Genomic DNA, 21,147 nt, shown 5'->3' with positions numbered 1-21,147 from the left:
TTGATAAGCACCTTTTGTTTTGTTTTTTTTACATTGTAGTCCCTTTTAGTTAATTGTTTAACATCAGACATTAATTTATCCAGATTGACTTTAGTCTCGTTAGATTTAGAAAAGGCCAACGTTTGCAGAAAAGGGTTGCCAACTTCTGACGTCTGGCATCCATTTTCTGAGGGGCCGCTAAGAGGCCCCCGCCACACACCGAAGACATAATTACATAATTAGACATAAACACATAACTAAATTATTAATTCCATTTTGCCCGTTTCATAACTTCCAATCCTGATCCAAACGTCTAAAAAAAATGAACAAGGAACACAGTTTGCTGCCACTAGAGGGGTCACTTGACTGGTGGCCAAAGACGCAACCGCATTATCTTCAACAACGCGGAAAATGTAGTCATCAAGTACGGGAGGGAGTGAGGGACATTCAGTCTTCTAGGCCGGCTAAGCAAAAAAGTATGTTCTGAAAATGCAATCAAAACACGCATACACAGCACGCCACAAGCCATAAACCTCTGATGAAGAGCAGTGGGTAGAGTGTATCCTAAATGTTTTAAACGTTATTTGGCTATCAGTTCGCTGCAAAATAGTGAGCCCTTTGACAGCGTGAGACAGGAGAAGGGAGGTGTAAGAGCCACGGTAAGGGTTCGGCCTCCATGTCTAAACAAGCCAACGTTACACAACACAATATCTTCCAAGTTCCAAACTGGAACTTTTCAATGAATCACATCGACACCAGCGTGTGTAGAAAACAAGATTGACTTTAATGCCTCAATTCGTCAATGCATTACATGACACATTTCCCTTAACTCTACCGAGATGATGAGGTCGCTGTCTTTTTGAGGAGGACGTTGTCAGGATGACATAGCGGGCCTTGTGTCCCTGGCGGCCGTCTTGTCTCTAAACGCTAGGCCCTTGGCACTAGATTCCCAAAACAGCGGCGAGGAGAACAAGGCCTTCACTAGTCGCCGTCCCCTTTAAAATTAGTACATTGTAACTGAGGACACAACATTTTGTTTCATTACAACATTAAGGCCAACCCACACATTCAGTAACTAAAACACGGCTAAAATTTTGAACAATGTTGTATTTGCATACATATAAAAAAAAAAATGTAAAATTGAAACAAACTGTTTTCCTGTGAATCGTCAGTGTGTTCCCAGCGTACCAGAAGTGGACTTCTGCAATAAGTCAGTCTTCAAATGATTTAAGGCCTTATTGAGGTTCACTGGCACAGCCAGTTGGGTTTGTTATTGTTATAAGTGAACCTTGTGTTCTCTTGAAACACAGGTCTGGTTCCCAGGTGTGGACATCTTAGATTATATATCAGCATTAATCCATTTGTTCCTATATCCCTTACCTCAACGCATGCTGTGTTTTGGTTTACAGTCATTCCCAGAAAAGGCCTAGGAAACAATTTCATTTGAACAATATAACACTTTTAGTACATACCTGTTGAACTGAGAGTAACCAAATATCACAGGACATATTTGACTATCCTCGGTTTGTTTTGCCACTTTAAAACATGGCTGTCATGTAAAAGATTAGTTTAGAGCTCTGCTAATTATGGCTTTCATTAGCTATCAGTAACAATTTGTAAGTTTGAGTTAGTGGGTTGCACCCTTATTTGAGATCTGTCAGTAAGAAAAATAAAGTGGGTAGCGCTGTTCAAGGTGCGCTTCCAGTCTTGGCCACTAGAGGGCATTACATACTCATAAAATGAGTCGATCAAACTCATTGAGTGTGTGCATCGAATTTGGCCGTTTCTCAATCTCCAGGGCAGGGGAAACGGGCCAAATACACATTCTTCAAATTCACAAGCGTGCTAGAAGGCAATAAATACATTGGAAAATATGTAATAATAACTGACTTTACAATAACAAAAAGGAAGCTGGTTCGCATTCAATAGAAGGAAAGAAGGAGATGCAATTAGAAATACTTCGGCGACAAGTAAAAAGAAGGCATAAAAAAGTAAATATATTAGAGTTCTACGACACCTTAAAAAAAAAAAAAAGCGCTTTGCTACAAAACCGGGAAACAACTACAACTAAAAGAGGGAAAGATCCAGCGGTCGCCCACGAAACCAGATGGATAGACGATTCCTATATTCTGTGGTCGTCAACAGTTTATACTTAATCTCATCATGGTGATCAAGGTTGGCTCTGAGTCAAGTAGCGCATAGCAGCAATCTTCCTCACTGGGGGTTCTAGATACAAGGGGCGTTTACAATGATACTACATTTCATTTAGATGGCCGACATTTCAGCCAGTTTGTTTGATAAATCCAAAATCCCTAAAAACCACAGGCACACGTGTGTGTGTGTGTGTGTGTGTGTGTGTGTGTGTGTGTGTGTGTGTGTGTGTGTGTGTGTGTGTGTGTGTGTGTGTGTGTGTGTGTGTGTGTGTGTGTGTGTGTGTGTGTGTGTGTGTGTGCGTGCGTGCAATGGGTTCACAGTCTGTATTAATACGGTGTGTGTGTGTGTGTGTGTGTGCGCGTGTGCGTGTGTGTGTGTGTGTGAGTTAGACCAGGGCTCTCAGAGGGAAGGACAGGGCAGCTCCGCAGGAGAGCCCCAGGGCCAGGAAGAAGGTCATGAGGGCCCCGGCCGTCTCTGCGTCCTTCGCTGCCACCATCCTGCACACACACACACACACACACACACACACACACACACACACACACAGATATAGACAGACAGACAGACAGACAGACAGACAGACAGACAGACAGACAGACAGACAGACAGACAGACAGACAGACAGACAGACAGACAGACAGACAGACAGACAGACAGACAGACAGACAGACAGACAGACAGACAGACAGAGGTAGAGAGTTGGACAGACAGATGGACAGGTAGACACACAAAGACAGAACCGTGAGCCAAGAGTTGAGAGAGATTTGTGTGTGTGTCTGTGCATGTTTGTGGTTGGTTTGTGTCTGTATTTACCGTCTGTGTCCGTCTGTTTGTCTGTGTGTCTTTGCTGGATTGTGTGTGTGTGTGTGTGTGTGTGTGTGTGTGTGTGTGTGTGTGTGTGTGTGTGTGTGTGTGTGTGTGTGTGTGTGTGTGTGTGTGTGTGTGTGTGTGTGTGTGTGTGTGTGCTTGTCTGTGTGTCAGCATGTGTGTGTCGGCGTGTCTGTGTGTGCGCATGTGTGTGTCTGCGCGTGTGTACTCACTGCGGTGCGTAGGTCATGGAGAGGCACACAAAGTATCCGCTGGAGAAGGAGAACAGCGACATGATGACGACGAAGGCGGCGTCGTGGGGGAAGAAGACGGGCATCAGCCAGCGGCTCTGGACGTTGCACAGCATGATCAGCGGAACGAACACCACCCTGCAGCCCACCAGCACCGGGAACACCACCGAGTCCTTACGTGGCTGGGGGGGGGGGGAAGAGAGAGACGATGAGATGCCACTAAGTACAGGACAGTGATGGGGTGCAGCAGGAGCTGAGGAGGGAGAGCGGGTAACCGCAAGGTTGCTAGTTCGATCCCCGGCTCCTCCCAGCTGAGGGTCGAGGTGTCCCTGGAGCAAGGCACCTCAGCCAAACCGCTCCCGGAGAGCTGGCCGGCGCCATGCATGGCTGACGCCGCCGTCGGCGTGTGAATGTGTGCACAAATGGGTGAATGTCAGGCAATGCGGTGAAGCGCTTTGGATAAAAGGGCTATATAAATGTCTATTTACCATTTATGATGGTGATAATTATCCCAAAAAAATAAAATTAGAAAATTAGAAATACCACATCTCTAAGGACTACGAACAACAGACACAAACATAAAACACACAACACGTTATTTTCACTTAGAATATCTTTTTATAACCCGGGGGGAAATAGCCGCTCCTAATCTATATTGTCCAGCATCCGTGTGGCAGGAGACTGAAGGTCTGTGGCCGGGCTTTGATTTGCTGCTCCCAGCATGCACTGCGGCGTAGGGCATGATCTGCTGTGACCGGCATGGGGCACTACACTCCAGCGGTGTGAACCAACCTCAGGGTCAGGAAAACTAAAGAAACGCTAATAATAGATACCAGTTATCCCTGCCTCACCATTCACCAAACCCATTGGAGGAGATGACAGCTTCATTATCTCAAATTTACGCCGGACAATAACTCACTTTGAAACCGTAGACAAAAGGCTAAAGACTATCCGCCATCTGCACATGGTAAAGGACTTAATGTTCTCCGCCCCTTTTAGCGCTGCTGCCATGCCAAAATACCGCCATGCCCTTCCTCTGTTGTTCTCCGAGCCCGAGAGAAGCCGGAGAACTGGAGAAGCCGGAGAAGCCGTCACACACGCAGAACCGACGCCGCTGCCAAGTTCCCATGCCTCCCGGGGCCACGCCTCTCTGAGCCCACCTGCGAACACAACCCCAACGGCTCCTCAACCGCCGTCTCGCTATTACAGCCGAGATTCGATTCGCGTCGAGGGTCATGATTCTTCTCCACAGTGATTCCGAACTTGATAAAAAGGTACGCGGGTTTCGTCTTTGGACCAAGGAATGCCTTCCTGGGTTGAACAATTTACAGTTTTTTTCAATTGCTTGAACACATTTTGCAAAACTTGGCTCATTGTGTCAGAACTCAACACACAAGCAAATAAGACACAACACTGGGAAATAAACCTTTCACATCTATGTTATATTGAAACTCTTCTATCGAAACCTAACGATCCTTTGTCAAAATGTCACTCTGATGACAAAATGATACACATTTGTATCAAATGAATACACTTTCAGATCAGCAGCAACACACTAGTCTACTTTATATAAAACATTGCAGTCTTCCATATTCACTGTTTGTATTCAGTTCCACAGAAGGCACCTTTACACAACAACCAAAAAATCTAATACTCAATACTGTACATTGCAGTACAGTACTTTACAGTTCAGTAAATTCAGTTTAAGCAAAAATATAACAAAAATTAACCAAAAATACACAACTGTACTGTCAACACAGAAAAACACGGCAATTGTGCGTTGGTTGGCTTATGGATCCTCGCCTTGTGTGCCGAATCCATCCGTGGATTGACCTTACCTCAATGTCTCCGCAGGCCAATTCCATTGCCTGCAGAAGAGGCATGCGGGCATGTGGTTGGCAGTCATATACACTACATCCTCAAGCCGAAAAAAAACCTTCGATAGGTTTTAGAAATATAGTATAGGCCTACGACTTCAAATTGTTTATGGTTGGTGTACCTGTTCCGGACCAAAAACAGCCAGACGGAAACAAACATTATCCCAGACAACAACAAACCTGGGCTGCTCTGATCTTTCCTGTTCAGCTGCATGATGAAGTGCATCTAGACGTGTGATGATATGCTGGATATTGTAGGGTCCCATTTTTGCATGATGGTGCAGTTACCCTCGAAGGCTTATGGCGGCATACAATGATATATTTCCCCCGCACTGCCCCGGGACGTGCACAATTGCCCTTTAACCTTTTTGTAGCTGGCCGATAGGTGTTCAGTTTTGTAAGTAAGTGTTTTGAGGTGTGTATTTAAGTATTTTCAATTACCCAAAGTGTTTAGTATTTTGAATAGATGTGTTCTCCCAATGATATACTGAGATGTCATGTTTGAACTACGTGTTATGTATGAAATGGTGTGTAGTGTGCAGGAGCAAGTGTGTTGCACAATTGCAACTAACTTTGCAAAGTGCAAAGCAACGCTTTTGTTTAAGGAATGGTTACATGTGTATAACCCATTCAGACCGGATCACGCATCTGTGCGTGTTTACCTTTAAGACTGGATTGCGCATCAATGCGTGTTTACCATTAAGGTATAGTAACAAAAACTTACTTTGGTCTAAGCATGTGTCTATAGTGTTCAAGCGATTGAACAAAAACTGTAAACGTGTCTGAGGTTTTCCCCCCGGGAACAACAAACAAACAGACAGACATACCAACCCCCGTCCACCCACAGACGGTAAGGACTCACCCAGTGCACCCATGTGGTGACGGTGCGGCCCAGCCAGTCGTTGACGTTGAACACCAGGAAGCAGCACACGGACAGGAAGTAGCGCTCTGGAGACAAAGAGGAGGGGGGGGGGGCGATCGATCAATTGGGAGCCCGACCGGTTCTGGGTGGCATTCCTCATCCTGTTGAGCGGCGGCGGGGTAATTAGCCTCCCCGCGTTTCAGCGGTCGACTTGGCTTCACCGTGCCAACGTTTCTGCTTCAGGGTACGAGAGGCCCCAGAGATGGATTCTTTGGATTCCTTGGATTCCTTGTGTGTTTTGTGTTTTGGTGCGCTGTTAAAAAAAAGGGTGTGTGTGTGTTCAGAGGTGTGTGTAGAGATAAGGGTGTGTGTGTGTGTAGAGTTGGATGTGTAGAGGTGTGTGTGTGTTCAGAGGTGTGTGTAGAGATAAGGGTGTGTGTGTGTGTAGAGTTGGATGTGTAGAGGTGTGTGTGTGTGTGTGTGTGTAGAGTTGTGGGGGTAGAGTTGTAGAGTTGGATGTGTAGAGGTGGACGTGTGTGTGGGTTTTTAGAGGTGTGTGTAGAGAGGTAGGTGTGTGTATAGAGGTGTGTAGAGTGGTGTGTGTGTGTTTGTGTAGAGCGGTGTGTGTGTGTTTGTGTAGAGCGGTGTGTGTGTGTGTGTGTGTGTGTGTGTGTGTGTGTGTGTGTGTGTGTGTGTGTGTGTGTGTGTGTGTGTGTGTGTGTGTAGGCTCCTCACCCCAGGTCCCCTGGGGTGAGTATGTCCTGACGTCGGCGGCGACCGCAGGGAACACGGACAGCGTCACGGTGAAGACTAACGTCACGCAGAACGCCATCACCCAGATCTACACACACACACACACACACACACACACACACACGCACGCGCACACACACACGCGCACACAAACACACACACGAAAAAGATAGAGCAACAGCTATTAAAATAAGATAGAATGTCACTTTAGGTTAGATCTATAGTTAATAAACCGGGGTGAAAAAGCAAAATCAACAATCGTTAAGTCCAAAAGACCTTGAACCTCATTTTCCCATACTAATCACGCGGGGGGAAAACCCTTATGGACTACTTAACCTATAGAACCTAGTGAGGACGGGCTTAGGCTCTGACCTTTCACCCAGAATGCCCCTGTAATTAGAGGCCTCCCCCATAATGGAATGCCACTTTCTATCCAAGTGTAACATAGAGAGGTGAATAGCATTCAGGCTGAGGGGGGGTCAGGGTGTGAGGGCATTAATGCACCCATGCTCTGGACACGTCCGTTTTTCGGTCTTCTCCGTTTGACGACTAAAAGTCGGTTATCTCTTCTGAAAACGGTTGAGTTTCCACTGCACAGCGTCATGTTATCAAAAACAAACTATCGTTAATAGTTAACATTTCGCTAGTTGACCTTGGCTTGTAGGGCAGACTGCCATGGAGACGGATGGTCGATACCAATGACAGATGGAGATAATGATCGGTCTCTGGAGTTTACCTCTATGGAGTTAATAAGAGGAGTGTGTGTGTGGAGAAACATAAGGTTACCTCCGCCTTGACCGACAAACGTCCAATGACCAGGGGGACTATGACAAAGGGCCTGGATTGTGATTGGTTAAACTGATATTAACCATTGTTTATTGCCGTTGGAATAAAATGTGCATCGAACAATCGCGTTTAAAATCTAGCTTTGGAGTAAGAACTGTAAAGGATTATGAACCATAACTGAAGTTATTTATAGCGTTAGCTATAACTGTGGTTGTTAATATAGATCATTAGTTTGTTAATGTAGACTGAAAAAAGGAATACTGTATTGATGAACAATATTCACGCAGACCTGTCACAATGATGGCACTCTGCGACATGCGAATGAGCATGTTTCGCTTCTTTACTTCCCTAGATATTCGTTGGCTCCAACCCCCCGGGGGAATACTGGGAAGAGTAAAGTATGGTTTGTATCTTAATTCCTTCACCCTTTCATCTGTGTTGTTTCCAGGAACTAAAAAGGCATTTAACCTAAATCGTTTGTTTCTGTTGTACTAGCTTTGGGGCCCGTAACACAAGCAATGCATTGATGTGTGCCTACAATGAACCCTTAGAAATGGTAGACAGCGATCCTCTGTAGTAGTTTTAGTAGTAGTAGTAACTCATAGAGCTAGGCCTTAATCGTTCCAGTGTAAGAGGGTCACAAACCTTCAGGGGCCACACATGCCAAGATCATCTGAGTAATGCTGCTTAAAGCCTTCGCCGCCGAGTGTGGTTTGCAAACATATAACCCATGCAGTCCGAACAATCTCCTTAGAGATAGTAATGCGCGATATAAACGATATACGATATAAACGATAAAAAATGGCCTACGATAGATATTTTAATTCTATCGCTCTATCGCGATAATGCATGTTGATGACGCAAAATACAATGTTTAATTTTTGGTTTGGTGCAATTCCTTTTCACATTGCAATTTTCGCAACAGTGCCACAATTTGTCAACAAACCTGCATGTGTAAAGAACGTTAACCCATTTGTACCGGCTGCTGTGCGGCGCAACATTGTATCTAGTAGATACAATGTGGATCCGTACAAATGGGTTAATGGTAAACACGCATTGATGCGCAATCCGGTCTTAAAGGTAAACACGCACAGATGCGTGATCCGGTCTGAATGGGTTAAATCATTGGACAAAAAGGTCTGGGGCGTTGTAAAGCGTTAATGAAAAAGGGGGGGGGAAGCACCGGTGAAAGTCAACAATCATGGATATCCAGCCTGATATACATTGATGTGCGGACTGGTCCAACTCCTTCTCCCTCATCCTGACTCGGAATGTGTTAAATGCATCGGCATTTTTAAATGATGTTTTCCAGCATACTTTTTACTTGCTTTTGTCGGACCGTCGGATGGTGGCTCAACACATGGAGCACAGAGGAGACGGAATGTCTTTTGGATATCGGACCCAAATATCCAAAAGACGTTCTGTCTCCTCTTTGCTCCATGTTGAGCAACGTCTCCGAGACCACCTCTCCGGCTGGGTCAACCTCCTTTTGATGGTTAAAAATATCACGTAATCGACAAAAATCGTAACACTCAATGATCGATCATCAATTAATCATGCCCATCCCTAATTGTCAGTACAGTGTCTGTTCCATATCTAGAAAGACATCTGTTTTTCCTGTTCTCTGCATCTTGGGTGGCATTTAAGAACCAAGGACTTAAACTAAGTGTAGTGCCTTTTAGAATGGTTTGCACTAAAGAAAAGAAACCCAATACTAATTTTATTTATCTGCAACATTATGTTGTATGATTACAGTGTTTCACAATAAATGTTCTCGAAATGACATACTATATTTCTCTTTTTTTTAAATACATTTAGCAGTTTGGCTTTCCTTAGGGTCTATGTAACCTGTTCTGAAACGGTTATGTTATGATTTTATATCGTGATATATATCGTTATCGCAAGAGGCTGCAATGTATATCGCAATATGGATTTTAGGCCATATCGCCCATCTCTACTTAGAGACCAGGAAGGAAACAGGAATTGCCAGTCCAGTTCCTGTCATTCAAATTCAATTTGAATGACAATTCCATTACCATCATGTCATCATCCTGTTTTTGGATAAACGCAGACAGAAGGGCACACGAGGACACACTCTCAAAAACACATTTCGTAATTCAATTAAACGCAGCCTAGATGTTAAGCCACTTTAACAATTACAATTTCCTTTGGGACTGTCGATTGCTGCTCTAATGGCTGAGACACCCATCAGCTATTAGCAGGGTGAGTTGCGCTGTTAGAATATCAGTTTTGAGTTGATTGCAATCAGGGAATCTCCTCCTTGATTGGATTTGGGAATCCATCTGGCCTGTCAACACCAGGTGCAAAAAATGCAACCCTTCCAAATTGCGGAGAGAATAGTTGAGTTGAAAAATCCTGATGTCTTGTCTGCTCTCGCCCTCTCTTTATATAAAGAGAGGGCGAGAGCAGAGAGAGATTTTTCAACAATTCCAGAATCGAATTGAATCGAGTTCAACGTGAACGTGAACGACCCGGGCTCACCTTGTTGAAGACCTCCTTGACGGACGCCTTCTTGTGGTCGGTCTGGCCCTCGTCCAGGGACACGGTGGCCTGCTTGGCGGGCTCCACGACCATGTCCGTCTCCAGGGAGACCCTCGGGTCCTCTGCCGCCGGGCCGTTGGCCTGCACGCCGCCGTTAGCATTTAGCTTGCTCTTCTCCGTCAAACTGCTCTCTGGACACAGTAACAAACATTTAATTAATTCATGATTAAATATATCTATGTAGATCTATATTAGATATAGATATAGATAGATGTATACATCAAAAGATAAAATATATAGATTCTGTTTATGTTTGATGAGACACATACCTATGTCTACATATATACATCTATATATAGATACCTATATTTAGATAAATATATATACATTTTACAACACACTGAAGCAACACGCTGCTGTACAAAACGCTGCCTGAAAAACTGAACTAAATATTACAACTCCACAGGAAACGGTCTCAAAGTGAGGTTGCGATGGCGGGCGCAGATTGGAGAAGGGGGGGCGGGGGGGACAAACGGAGAGAAGAGGAGTGTACAATTCCCTCTCTCTCTCTCTGTCTGAATAATTGACCCATGTGCAGAGGAAGGATGCACATGCCGGCCGCAGAACAACAAGAAAAGGAGGAAAAAGAGCCAGGACAAAAGGAAGTGAGTCAGCCCAGGCGAGCGCAGCACACGTCGCTGGGCTGTCGTCACGCCTCTGAGGGCCTTCTGCATGTGGGCCCCGGGGCGCTCACAGAGGAGGGCTCTGTCCGGGCCGCTGCCTAATCAAATAAGTCTGCGTAAACACCGCTAACAGGATAATCTCCCCGAACTCCACAGCCCGTTTGACTCCAGCCCCGTCCTGGCCAAACGTTTGACCAAGCCGTTATGAACGAAAGTCAATTGGTTTTAGACCGTTGACTAGCCCAGACCATTGACTTTTCCGCACACGCACGCTGTTTAGTGATTTTGTGGATGTGGGTTCTCCAACTCAACAAGGGGAATTTATCAAACCAGCTGACATTCAAAACATAAATGAAATGTAGTCTCATTGTAAAAAGGAGCCGCTTTTACCGTCCAGTAGCTCATGGCTGGCGTCCGTCTCGTATTGTCCACTTCTGTTCAGATAGTGCTGGGCAAACTCCTGCCATGACACACACACACACACACACACACACACACACACACACACACACACACACACACACACACACACACACACACACACACACACACACACACACACACACACACACACACACCCTTTTAATGATCATGTTATCTACTGTTGTCTTTTGTGTTTGTAATCATCACATCGTCATTTACTTTGTCATGTGTTGCAGGGCACTCCTCCTGTCCTGAATAAATATCACGCAAACTCAAAAATATACTGGTTGTTAATGTGAATTAATTACGACAATATAACACCGTTTATGACATTGACATAGTCAAAAGGTTCTGTGCGTTTGCTCACGGTAATCTACTACACTACCCTTATCTTATCATTTGGCTTTAATCTTTTTTTTTGTTTTGGAATCACAGCACCAAGGCTGTCGGGTCCCCGGGTGAGAGAGCAAAGCATTCTGGGAAATGTAGTGCCACTGACCAGGCGAGTCAGGAGCAGGTAGCTGAGGAGGGTGACCAGCGTCCCAATGCAGGGCGTGATGAAGTAGCCCAGCGCCGCCGTCTCAGAGTCTGCTTCACCTGGCAAACACACTCGCGTTACCGTGGAAACAACGGGACAGCTGTAACCATTCCCATGCCCTTTTGGCTCCAGAATGGTGCGTGGTCAACTTCCTCCTCGCTGCTCGAAGGCATCCATCCAAATAGAGCTTGTGGCTAGGCAACCGTTTTTTTTTTTTTCAGTCGTTATTTTAAATTAGTGCCATTGTGTGTGTACATCTGTGTGTCATAGGCTTAAACTAAAATCGGTCTGGACTAGGGCTGGACGATATGGCCAACATCTATATCATACTCATACTTTTTCATAACCTTCATTGGATAATGATTATTACAATATCAGTTAAGTAGTGTGTTAAAAGGGTATTCTTCCTCCCCCCTAAAATCAGCTCCTCCCCCGACTTAAGACTTTCAAAACCAACATTGACCGAACATGAGAGCTCAGTTATGCCTCTTTTCCACCGACAGTAACAGCTCAAATCGCCACGATTTAGCGTGGCAGACATTACGCACAGGCTCGTCTCCGCCTCTGTCACAGTCCACGGCGTGTTCTTGCTCGCTGAACCTGCCGTGTTCAATAATCAATCACTATTGTTGACTGAACGCTGATTCTAGTATTTAAAGATGCCGTGTCGGGTGTCAGGCTCGGACGTCGCGCTCATCATTATTCGTCCAGTGAGCTGGTACTGTCGGTGGAAAGGGGCTTTAATATTAGGATCTTCACAAACTAAACTTAGAGTTTACATAGATAGTGCTTCAAGATACAGCAAATATACAGTGATCAGAGTTGCTTCAGAATACAACCAAATGAGCGAGGGCAATGAGCAATGCATATGAACTGCACCAAAACATGCCCTTTTCTCTAACACACAAACACACACACACAGTTTCCTAGAAGCCTTGGACGCAGACATCAACATCCACTGCTGAACACACAATGAAATAGTGAAGTAAATGTCAGTAACGCGGAAGAAGGGGATTAGGACAAGTGGGTGTGCATTCTCAACACATTGAGGTTTTGAAATCCGATAAATTAAAAAACCTGTTTCACTACTGAAAGCTCACACCTTCACGTTTTCCATAGCATGAGATAGCCATCTCAGATTTTATCACGATTATTATTGGTACTGATATATCATCCACCTTCTCAGGACAAAGCCCTAAATGTATCTTTTTAACAGAGCACAAATACAAATGCAAGTCAACACAACATGTTTACGTGTTTCGGTTTTGCATGTTAACACTCTTTGTAAACACTGGTTATCCAAACAAAGACGTATACAAATAAACATGAATGTGTGGGTTTGTGTTAAGAGCGTTTTGTGTTGTTTGTGTTGTGTGTGGTGTGCGTGTGTTTGTGCGTGCGTGTGTCCCTTACTTGCGATGGCGAAGATCATGGCGAGCGCGGCGAAGGTGCCGGCGAGCCCCTGGCCGCTCATGAAGAAGCCGCTGTACTTTGGGGGCAGCTGGCCCACCAGGCCGAACAGACTGCCCTGCACCACCGCCCCGAACGCTGGGTGACATGGTTAGCCTCAGCTGGGATGACTCTCGTAGCTTAAACGGCGGTAAGATGCTCTGACATCCAATCAGCCAAACTATTACCCCAAAGGTGCAGGAATCCTATGAAGCATTTTATTTTCACTCCCTCTTTTTATGGTTTACGTAGAGTTACGTCAAGAGAATTCTCTAAAGTGTGAGGACTGGAACGTTACGCCCCATTGTCCTGTCTGGGATGAGTAAAGGTAATAATAATAATAATAATAATAATAATAATAATAATAATGCACTTTATTTATGGGCGCCTTTCTTGACACTCAAGGTCATCTTACAAGTACAAACAGTCATAAGATAAAGAAAAAACATAATAAAGCAGTGTACAAGAGAAAAGAGTGGGGTAATTCTAGTCCCGATAATGCAGCTGATTTAAAGGGAGTAGGCTCGTCTGAATAGATAGGTTTTCAGGTGAGATTTGAAGGTGAAAATGGAGCTGGAGTGTTGGATGCCATAAGGCAGAGAGTTCCAGAGGTGGGGGGGGGGGGCTGAGGTGATCCTCTTTAAAGACATGTATGTTGATCCACCGATCAGCACTCAAAACACTGAGCTACTAAAGCTATTACGGGACGTCGCTTACAGTTGATGAACCATATGGTGGCCATGGTGACGGAGAAGAAGCGGTCCATCCCCATGTCCACCTTGACCAGGATGGCTGTGAAGATGAAGAAGAAGAGGATGGCCACAAAGCTTCCCGCGATCCGCACCGCCTCCGATATCCTGGTGAAGAGCGCACGAGACTTCATCAATACACGGTTATAGACAACACATGAACACGCAGTACCCTTCAGGAGAGCGCACGAGACTTCATCAATACATGGTTATAGACAACACATGAACACGCAGTACCCTTCAGGAGAGCGCACAAGACTTCATCAATACATGGTTATAGACAACACATGAACACGCAGTATCCTCTAGGAGAGCGCACGAGACTTCATCAATACACGGTTATAGACAACACATGAACACGCATGTATCCTCTAGGAGAGCGCACGTGACTTTATTCAAACGTTGTCATGAGGACACAGTTCACGTTATGCGTCGTTTACAGTGTTTTCCCGAAGAGGAACGCACATAAACTTTATTAAAATGTTCTTACACAAACGCAGCTTACTTTATTAAAACGTTCTCACGAGAACACACGTCACTTTATGCGTCGGATACTTTTCTTTTGCAATAACATTTAAACAAACAGAGGGCGCTGCAGGAGAACGTAAAATGTTGTGGGAAAGGAGTCGTTTGAATAGCTTCAGCAGATTACAACGTGTGGACGGAGCGGCACTACGTCATCCATTTTCTGTTTGCCATTATCCTGGTATCATTGGCAGCGGTCCACCGTCAAACAGGAGCTCACGATATACTAATGGAGATAAACCAGCCGCTGAAAAACCTTTACCAGGTCAAGGAAAATAAAACAAACGCATTGGCCTTATTTGATGAAGATGAAGCCCGCTTTATTTCAGTTGACGTCCCGTTTATAATGGTCGTGGGGTAGGGTTGAAAGAAAAAAAGAAAAAATATATATATTAAAAAAAGTAAATCATAGAATTTCTCCTTTTGTCTCAGGTTTGCGTTTGTGTGTTTTCTTGTGTTACAAACCCTTTCCTAGTGCACAGCGGACTGGAGCGGTTCCTCAAAATGAGTCTCGCTACGCACTGAACCGGGGGCGGCGGCTTTTGGCGGTGGAAACGAGTACCACACCGCACCACACCGCTTGGTGGAAACGCGCCATTAGTGGTGGCTGGCCCGCTGTAGCGCGGGGGTCTCCTCACAGGCCACAGACCCAACACTGCACGAGGGGGGTTTTGGGGTGGGGGGTGGGTGTTGGGGTATGTCTGGTGCGTACCTCTGGTAGAGGATGGAGTTGAGCAGGGTGAACAGCAGCAGGGGCAGCTGGGAGAGCAGGGTCATCCAGTTGTTGAAGTAGTACTCCTTGCGGACCACCACCTCCCCGTCTCCCCACTCCGTCGTGTTCAGGCGGCCCTGGAAATACTGGGGGGGGGGGGGGGGGGTTAGGTAAGGTAGAAGGGCGCAAAACATGGGTGTGTGTGTGTGTGTGCGTGTTTTTTAACCTCCACAGCCTCACGTAGCAATGAAAGGAGGAACTTGTTCGGACAAGTGCGTGCACGGATTTGGTCGTGAGAAACACGACCCCATACACACAAACACACACCCCCGCGGAAAGGTACCATGCGCACACACACACACACACACACACACACACACACTTAATTGACTCATGACTTGATGCTTTATGCAGCAGCAGCAGACCGTTCACATGTGTGCTTACTGTAATACAACACACACTATTGCCTCAGTGTCTTTAGACCAGGGACTACAGACTAAAACCCCCTAGGGTTCGTCTCAACACGTTTTACTGTCTCACTGATCCTCCTTTGGGCAACGTGTATGTTTATCACTAGCTTGTGGTTCCTTGGGGCCCTTTGCAGGGGATTTCCGATTGCACGGCTTCCGTATCTACCATCTGCATGTGGGCGTGTCCCCCGCCCACATGCATGATGGGTAGATCAGCTGAGGTGTTAGACGAGCGGGAGGAGGAGGTGGAATAGGAGGTGGAGGAGGAGGTGGTGGAGGTAGTGCGACTGGGTGTTTCTTACCATGGAGGCGGTCATGAAGAAGTTCCACGGCAACAGTGTTCCCAAGCCCAGGATGAAGAAGAGGATGCCCACCAGACCACCTCTGAGGAAGAGGAGGAGGAGGAGAGTTACGTGCTACAGGAGGCCGGATGGTCTCATGGTAGGCATCCCCAACCCCTTCACAACGGCATGAGTCTCATTTCACTGCAATTCGGTTTGGTGTCCAGCTACTAATGACATTGGGCTCCATGGTTACAGCAAGCCACTGGAGATCGAAAAAACCGCACGCATCCAAAAGGTTGAAATTAGTAATCAAGTTGTTATTATGCACTTTTCGGTGATTTCTGTTTGAGCCTGGAGGTTTAACAGGACCTGATAACAGAAACGGTGACAGACATTAGCAAGGAAACAGACAAAATAATCAGGAAGTATCATCTGAGAAAGCAAGTAGTTTCTGCAAGGAAGAATAACATTGATGGACAGTTTCGGCCAAAGAGTCGGCAGAAACTGTGGTTGAGAGTAGGGCCTAGACACAACAACAACTCACCGGTCCCGCGGTGCGTCAGCCTGGCCCTTCATTCCGTCCTAGAAGGTTCTGGAGAAGCTGCGGGGGGGAAAACAAAACCAAATCAGCGTCTCCAGACGTTCGGCACCAAACTAGCTCCAAGCGTCGGCCCCTGAGCCTCCCACCGTTCCCAGGCCAAAGCGCTACCGCTAGCTCTGAGCTATACCATACAGATCAAGTGTACACTTAGGGAAAAAACACATTCCTCCACAGGCTGGCGGGGGGACCACACCTTGGCCCCCCCCCGCGTGCCGGCTCCCTACATCTAAGCCTTGGACGTAGGGTCGACTCACATGGGGGTCACATGGGGGGGAGGGCCCGTTATAGACCCCAGGTCTATCGTAGTAAACGTTCATACAAAGAGGACCGTATGAAGTGATTACTGGCACCTCTAGGATTCAAGAAAGAGAATAGAATAAAATGAGGCAAAAACAATACCATATTTTATTTATTTTTTTAACTCTAGGCATAAAATACAAAAAAAGTAGAATTCTCGGAAAATGGACAAACGTCCTAAAAGTGTATGCATTTATAAAAATAATTGATAGGGGCATTATGTATAAATTTACATTACTTAGTCATTATACACATACAATAATTAGCCGTGTTCTCAAAATTCGCTCGATTAGGTTTCTACAATGTACGAGGAAAGGTGACACGTTTTATGAAAGCAGAGGAACGACAAAGCAAGCATTTGCCTCCATGGATATTGGCAGCGATGTGTGTACTGGGTCATTGTACACCCAGGCAGTCCCATGCCCATTGAGTACACCCAGATCTCCACAACCCAACCTTATCCAATCCAAAAGAGACCCAATGGCAACGCATTATAACCTATTCAAAACAGATTCTCACATCACACAGCGTCCACCTCAACGGCCTGCCTCGCCACACAACACACAGCTGTCCTAACACCACCCGGATACCCCTCCATTATTAATCATCTGTCCCGGAAATGACTCACACACTCTCTGCAGAAGTAGGCGCACTTCAGTGACTTGATGATGGCCTGTGGAAAAAAGTAATCCTTTTACTGGATGCTATTGACTCAACCATCTATACTAGGTCAATCCATGCAGTCCAGACACACACTGAATTCCAACCTCATTTACCCTGATAATATAGAAACTACCAGTTCACGGGCAGCCGACTCCAACATTGGCTTTGAAAAGACCACACCCACACACACGTTTTCCAGGGCCCGGGGGCTAGAGATCAGGGAGTTAATGCTTAACAGTATTTCATTATTAACGCCATTAACCAAAGATAGATTAATAGATTAAATTAACCAACCCTCACCCCTACTTGATCTTTCAAATAGGAATCACAGCCCTTTGGATAAAAGCATCAACATGTAAGCTACTAAATAATAATATTACATAGAAAATAACCTCCCACAAATACAGCTACTGATGCAGGTCACTGTGGCACGCTTGGAATGGGATGATGGGATATAAAAATAGATTATTGGGTAATACAATCCAACATGGGTTCCACAAAATCCCTTCAGTTTGGCAGTAGCTTATCTGTTGGGATTCAACCATAACCCTTGTCCTTCGGGGTTTACAGGGTGCGTTTCACAGGGGAAAGAGGCCACTTTCATGGAGGCAACAACAAACAAACTAAAAGTTCCTTTTAATTGGTTGAACATACATGGTTTTCCCACTTTAGTTAACTCATAACCAACCACCATTGCGGTTCTTAGCAGTCGGGCAGAACTAATGATCGCGTATGAGGATATCATCAACTGAAAAATGTCACACTACAACGTAAACAAGGCTGTTCAGCAGCACCATATTTTTTTTAATTCTTCCATTGAGTCGTTTGCACATAAATTATATAACGTGTCTGACATTGGCAAATAATGTGAGGTCGCCTAAATACTTAAAACTTGTGTGTTTAAGAACAAAACAAACCCAATTATTCATTGGGACAAATATTGTCACAAATATCCAAATATTATACCTCAAATGGCAAGCAAACACGTGTTCATATTTTGAACATTATGACAACCAAATTACAATGCGAGTTCAAGCTGGAATTCACAGAGCCGGGTTCAAAGCATTGACATTTACAATTAGCAGAAACGGTCATTCAAAGAAATTGACAATAAGTACAGTTATCAGAAAAAGCATACATCGCTGTTGGTACCGTAGGGATGTTCATAGAACCAAGTGCCAAGCACTAACAATTCTTAAATCTAAGTACTATTCTTAAGTGCAAGGACGTACGACATACGTGTGTGTGAGGGGTGTTGGGGGAGGCTAGGCAGAGTCTAGGTGAACTCTGAACACAGCATTCTGTGAACCTGAACAAGGTCCTTCAAATTGTACAGGCAAATCACAAGCTTGGACGATAGAGAAAGACAAACAGAGTTGTATTGCGCAATAACTCTAAATCTCCCCACCCAAAAAAATAAATAAAAAGATGATTAACTTTTGTAAGATTGCATCTTCTGACTCGCATCTCAGGAACATACAGACTAATTGGGAGAGGAATTAAAAATCGGTAATCGAAAGCGTGCTTATAACAATGCTACAACCAGCTTTATCGTTCTTACAAACATTGCTAAAAGGAGCCGATTTCCCTCCCAGGGCTGACCAGTGCAACGCTCCCCTGTCAGACCTAATCAGGCAGTGTGTCATCGTTTTCGTTTAAATTATTACCCATAAATGAAGTTTGATGGATTATATTAGGACATCTGTAGCCCCCTTATGTTCTTCAGGAATTGATCAACTAAGGGGTTGGTATTAAGATCAAATGCCACTTCTTTTGTCATACAGCCCAACAACAGATCGCTGTTTCTGACCCCACTTTAAGTTGATTCAATTAATCCCCCTCGGAACAGGTCGGTGGTCCATCTTGCCCAGGTATCACACACCTCGAAATCTTTAGCCTAGAGAGGGTATCGGCGGTTTGTGATTAGCTTCATTTGGATAACGGTAACCCAATAGGAATAAAAAAAAAGAGGTAATTATTGGAGGTAATTGAGAGCCACCCTTGTAATGTGCTTTATTATACTGTTTTTTGCTATGAATTGGGCACATTGATCATGGGAAGAATCATGGGAAAAAGCATGGGACCTGAAGCATGGAAGAATAATGGAAGACTACGCAGAAGGGTGTGTTACCACTGAAACACACCACTGTTACTCTGGTGATTGTGTTGGGTTGCATGAGCCTAGGAATAAGTGTTGAACAAAGTATTGACTCTGTGGTCTTTTTGGAAGAAAAAGGACTTGGAAACGGGCACCTTGATCTCTTCTTAACTGATCGAATCAAGCAGAAGGATAAAGATATTAGATTGTCTATGTTTCGGTTTTATATGGGAACCTGTCAAATCAGACCTGTCAATTTATTGTAAAGATTACTAATTCATAAAGGCCAGAGTGAGAATAAATAAGAGTTGGATCCACACAATTAGAATAACACATTATTTTATATCTAGAGCTGTATGTCTGAATATACTAGATCTGCTTATTATTTTATTATGCCAAACAAGTTGTAAAGTACGTTTTAAAAGTGCTATTCGAAAAAGTGTATTTATATTCATGTTTTAAATTTTTTCTCATAATATTGTGGCGACCACTCCGGGGTCGCTCAGGGAATCCTGGGAGTTAAGTGTTTTCGGTTGATGTAGGGGGTTTTTGGGGTCTTTGTTTGTTGCTTGGTTGAGTGGGGTTGATGGGTTCGGGGTGTTGTTTGGTTGTGTGTTGTTCAATGTTTACATGTGTGTTTATTGTTGTCGCCACCATCACTGATTGTGTCATGTTTGTTCATTGGGTGTGCTGTTTTCTCGTGCGTTTCTTTAGGAATAAAAGTGGCCTGCAGTCGTGCGTTGTATGGGACGCAGTGCTTCAGTTGATTTGAAACCTGACTCCGTGTGCTTCTTGGTCGCCGTTACAATATTATAATCATCATAATCATCATAATCGAGTAAATGTTATGGCCAGTCTTGGAATTTACATTGATCAAGGTTTCAAAACATGATCCATTTACTTTAGTATTCTACATCTATGAATCAGTAGTGATCATCTTAACTTTACCAGTCGAAATAAAGAGATCCTTATGAATTTAACAGTGGTGTACCGTGACTATGTTGTAAAACAAGAAGCATGTCTAGACTGCAGCATGCAAGACAGGCAACACGTCTGCGGCTATTGACACAACTCCATGCCAGCCATGTGCTCTCCAACGCAGATGCCATGTTGAATCTCAACCAATAATAAACTGATGTCGCATTTATAGGCCTTGATGAAGGCGGCCTACCCCTTGATACCCCCAGAACACACGCGTGGCTATGGCTTGAACATGGGGCTGTGAAAGAAAACGACAGCAACGCACATATCTTTACAATATTGCAGTGGTTTACGGTTGAGCTGGCGTGGGCTATATCTTTTATTTGGGGTAATAACCAATGAGGCAGGTTGCGGTCCTTTCAGTTTAAAGAGAGAGACACCCTGATAACACCTGCTGGTATCGGTGATACCCTCAAATGCTCCGAGACATTGGGGGGGGGTCACGACTTAGAGGTTTTCACTATTGAAATGCGGTGGTCCCACATGCCAAGAGGTCCCACCAGCCCACTCGCCGAGGCTTTCCGTTCAATGAAGAGCATCGGGACCACGTATTCATTAATAGCACTAACCTCTGAGAGGATCCGGGATGGGTGTCGGTCACTGTGTTGCCATGCCGCGGTGTACACCTCCAGGGTAACCTCGAAGAAGAAAAAGAAACGATATCGGGCTACAATAACATCAACAGGATCGGAAGAACCGGGGA

General features: G+C 44.9%; 1 protein-coding gene across 2 annotated transcripts in view; it reads right to left on the bottom strand.

The window, feature by feature from the left end:
- Positions 1 to 742: 742 nt before the first annotated feature.
- LOC307091100 (equilibrative nucleoside transporter 2-like) overlaps positions 743 to 21,147 on the bottom strand; it is a 20,596-nt gene continuing 191 nt past the window's right edge. Inside the window, exons 1-13 of one of the 2 annotated variants that reach the window (XM_079757973.1) lie at positions 21,014 to 21,147; positions 16,349 to 16,405; positions 15,823 to 16,066; positions 15,051 to 15,196; positions 13,782 to 13,921; positions 13,029 to 13,163; positions 11,577 to 11,674; positions 11,045 to 11,114; positions 9,972 to 10,162; positions 6,666 to 6,771; positions 5,931 to 6,016; positions 3,174 to 3,373; positions 743 to 2,630 (exon numbers count right to left, since the gene is read on the bottom strand). The exon at positions 21,014 to 21,147 is cut by the window's right edge and continues 191 nt beyond it. In XM_079757973.1, the coding sequence (XP_079614099.1) occupies positions 2,519 to 2,630; positions 3,174 to 3,373; positions 5,931 to 6,016; positions 6,666 to 6,771; positions 9,972 to 10,162; positions 11,045 to 11,114; positions 11,577 to 11,674; positions 13,029 to 13,163; positions 13,782 to 13,921; positions 15,051 to 15,196; positions 15,823 to 15,837 (1,299 nt within the window). In that variant the 5' untranslated portion in view covers positions 15,838 to 16,066; positions 16,349 to 16,405; positions 21,014 to 21,147 and the 3' untranslated portion in view covers positions 743 to 2,518. The remainder of the gene's footprint in view (positions 2,631 to 3,173; positions 3,374 to 5,930; positions 6,017 to 6,665; positions 6,772 to 9,971; positions 10,163 to 11,044; positions 11,115 to 11,576; positions 11,675 to 13,028; positions 13,164 to 13,781; positions 13,922 to 15,050; positions 15,197 to 15,822; positions 16,067 to 16,348; positions 16,406 to 21,013) is intronic. The other variant, XM_079757972.1, reaches the window with a different exon arrangement.

The sequence above is a fragment of the Pollachius pollachius genome (assembly GCF_949987615.1).
Source record: "Pollachius pollachius genome assembly, chromosome: 20".
Taxonomy (NCBI): domain Eukaryota; kingdom Metazoa; phylum Chordata; class Actinopteri; order Gadiformes; family Gadidae; genus Pollachius; species Pollachius pollachius.
This window is presented reverse-complemented; position numbering and strand designations above follow the sequence as displayed.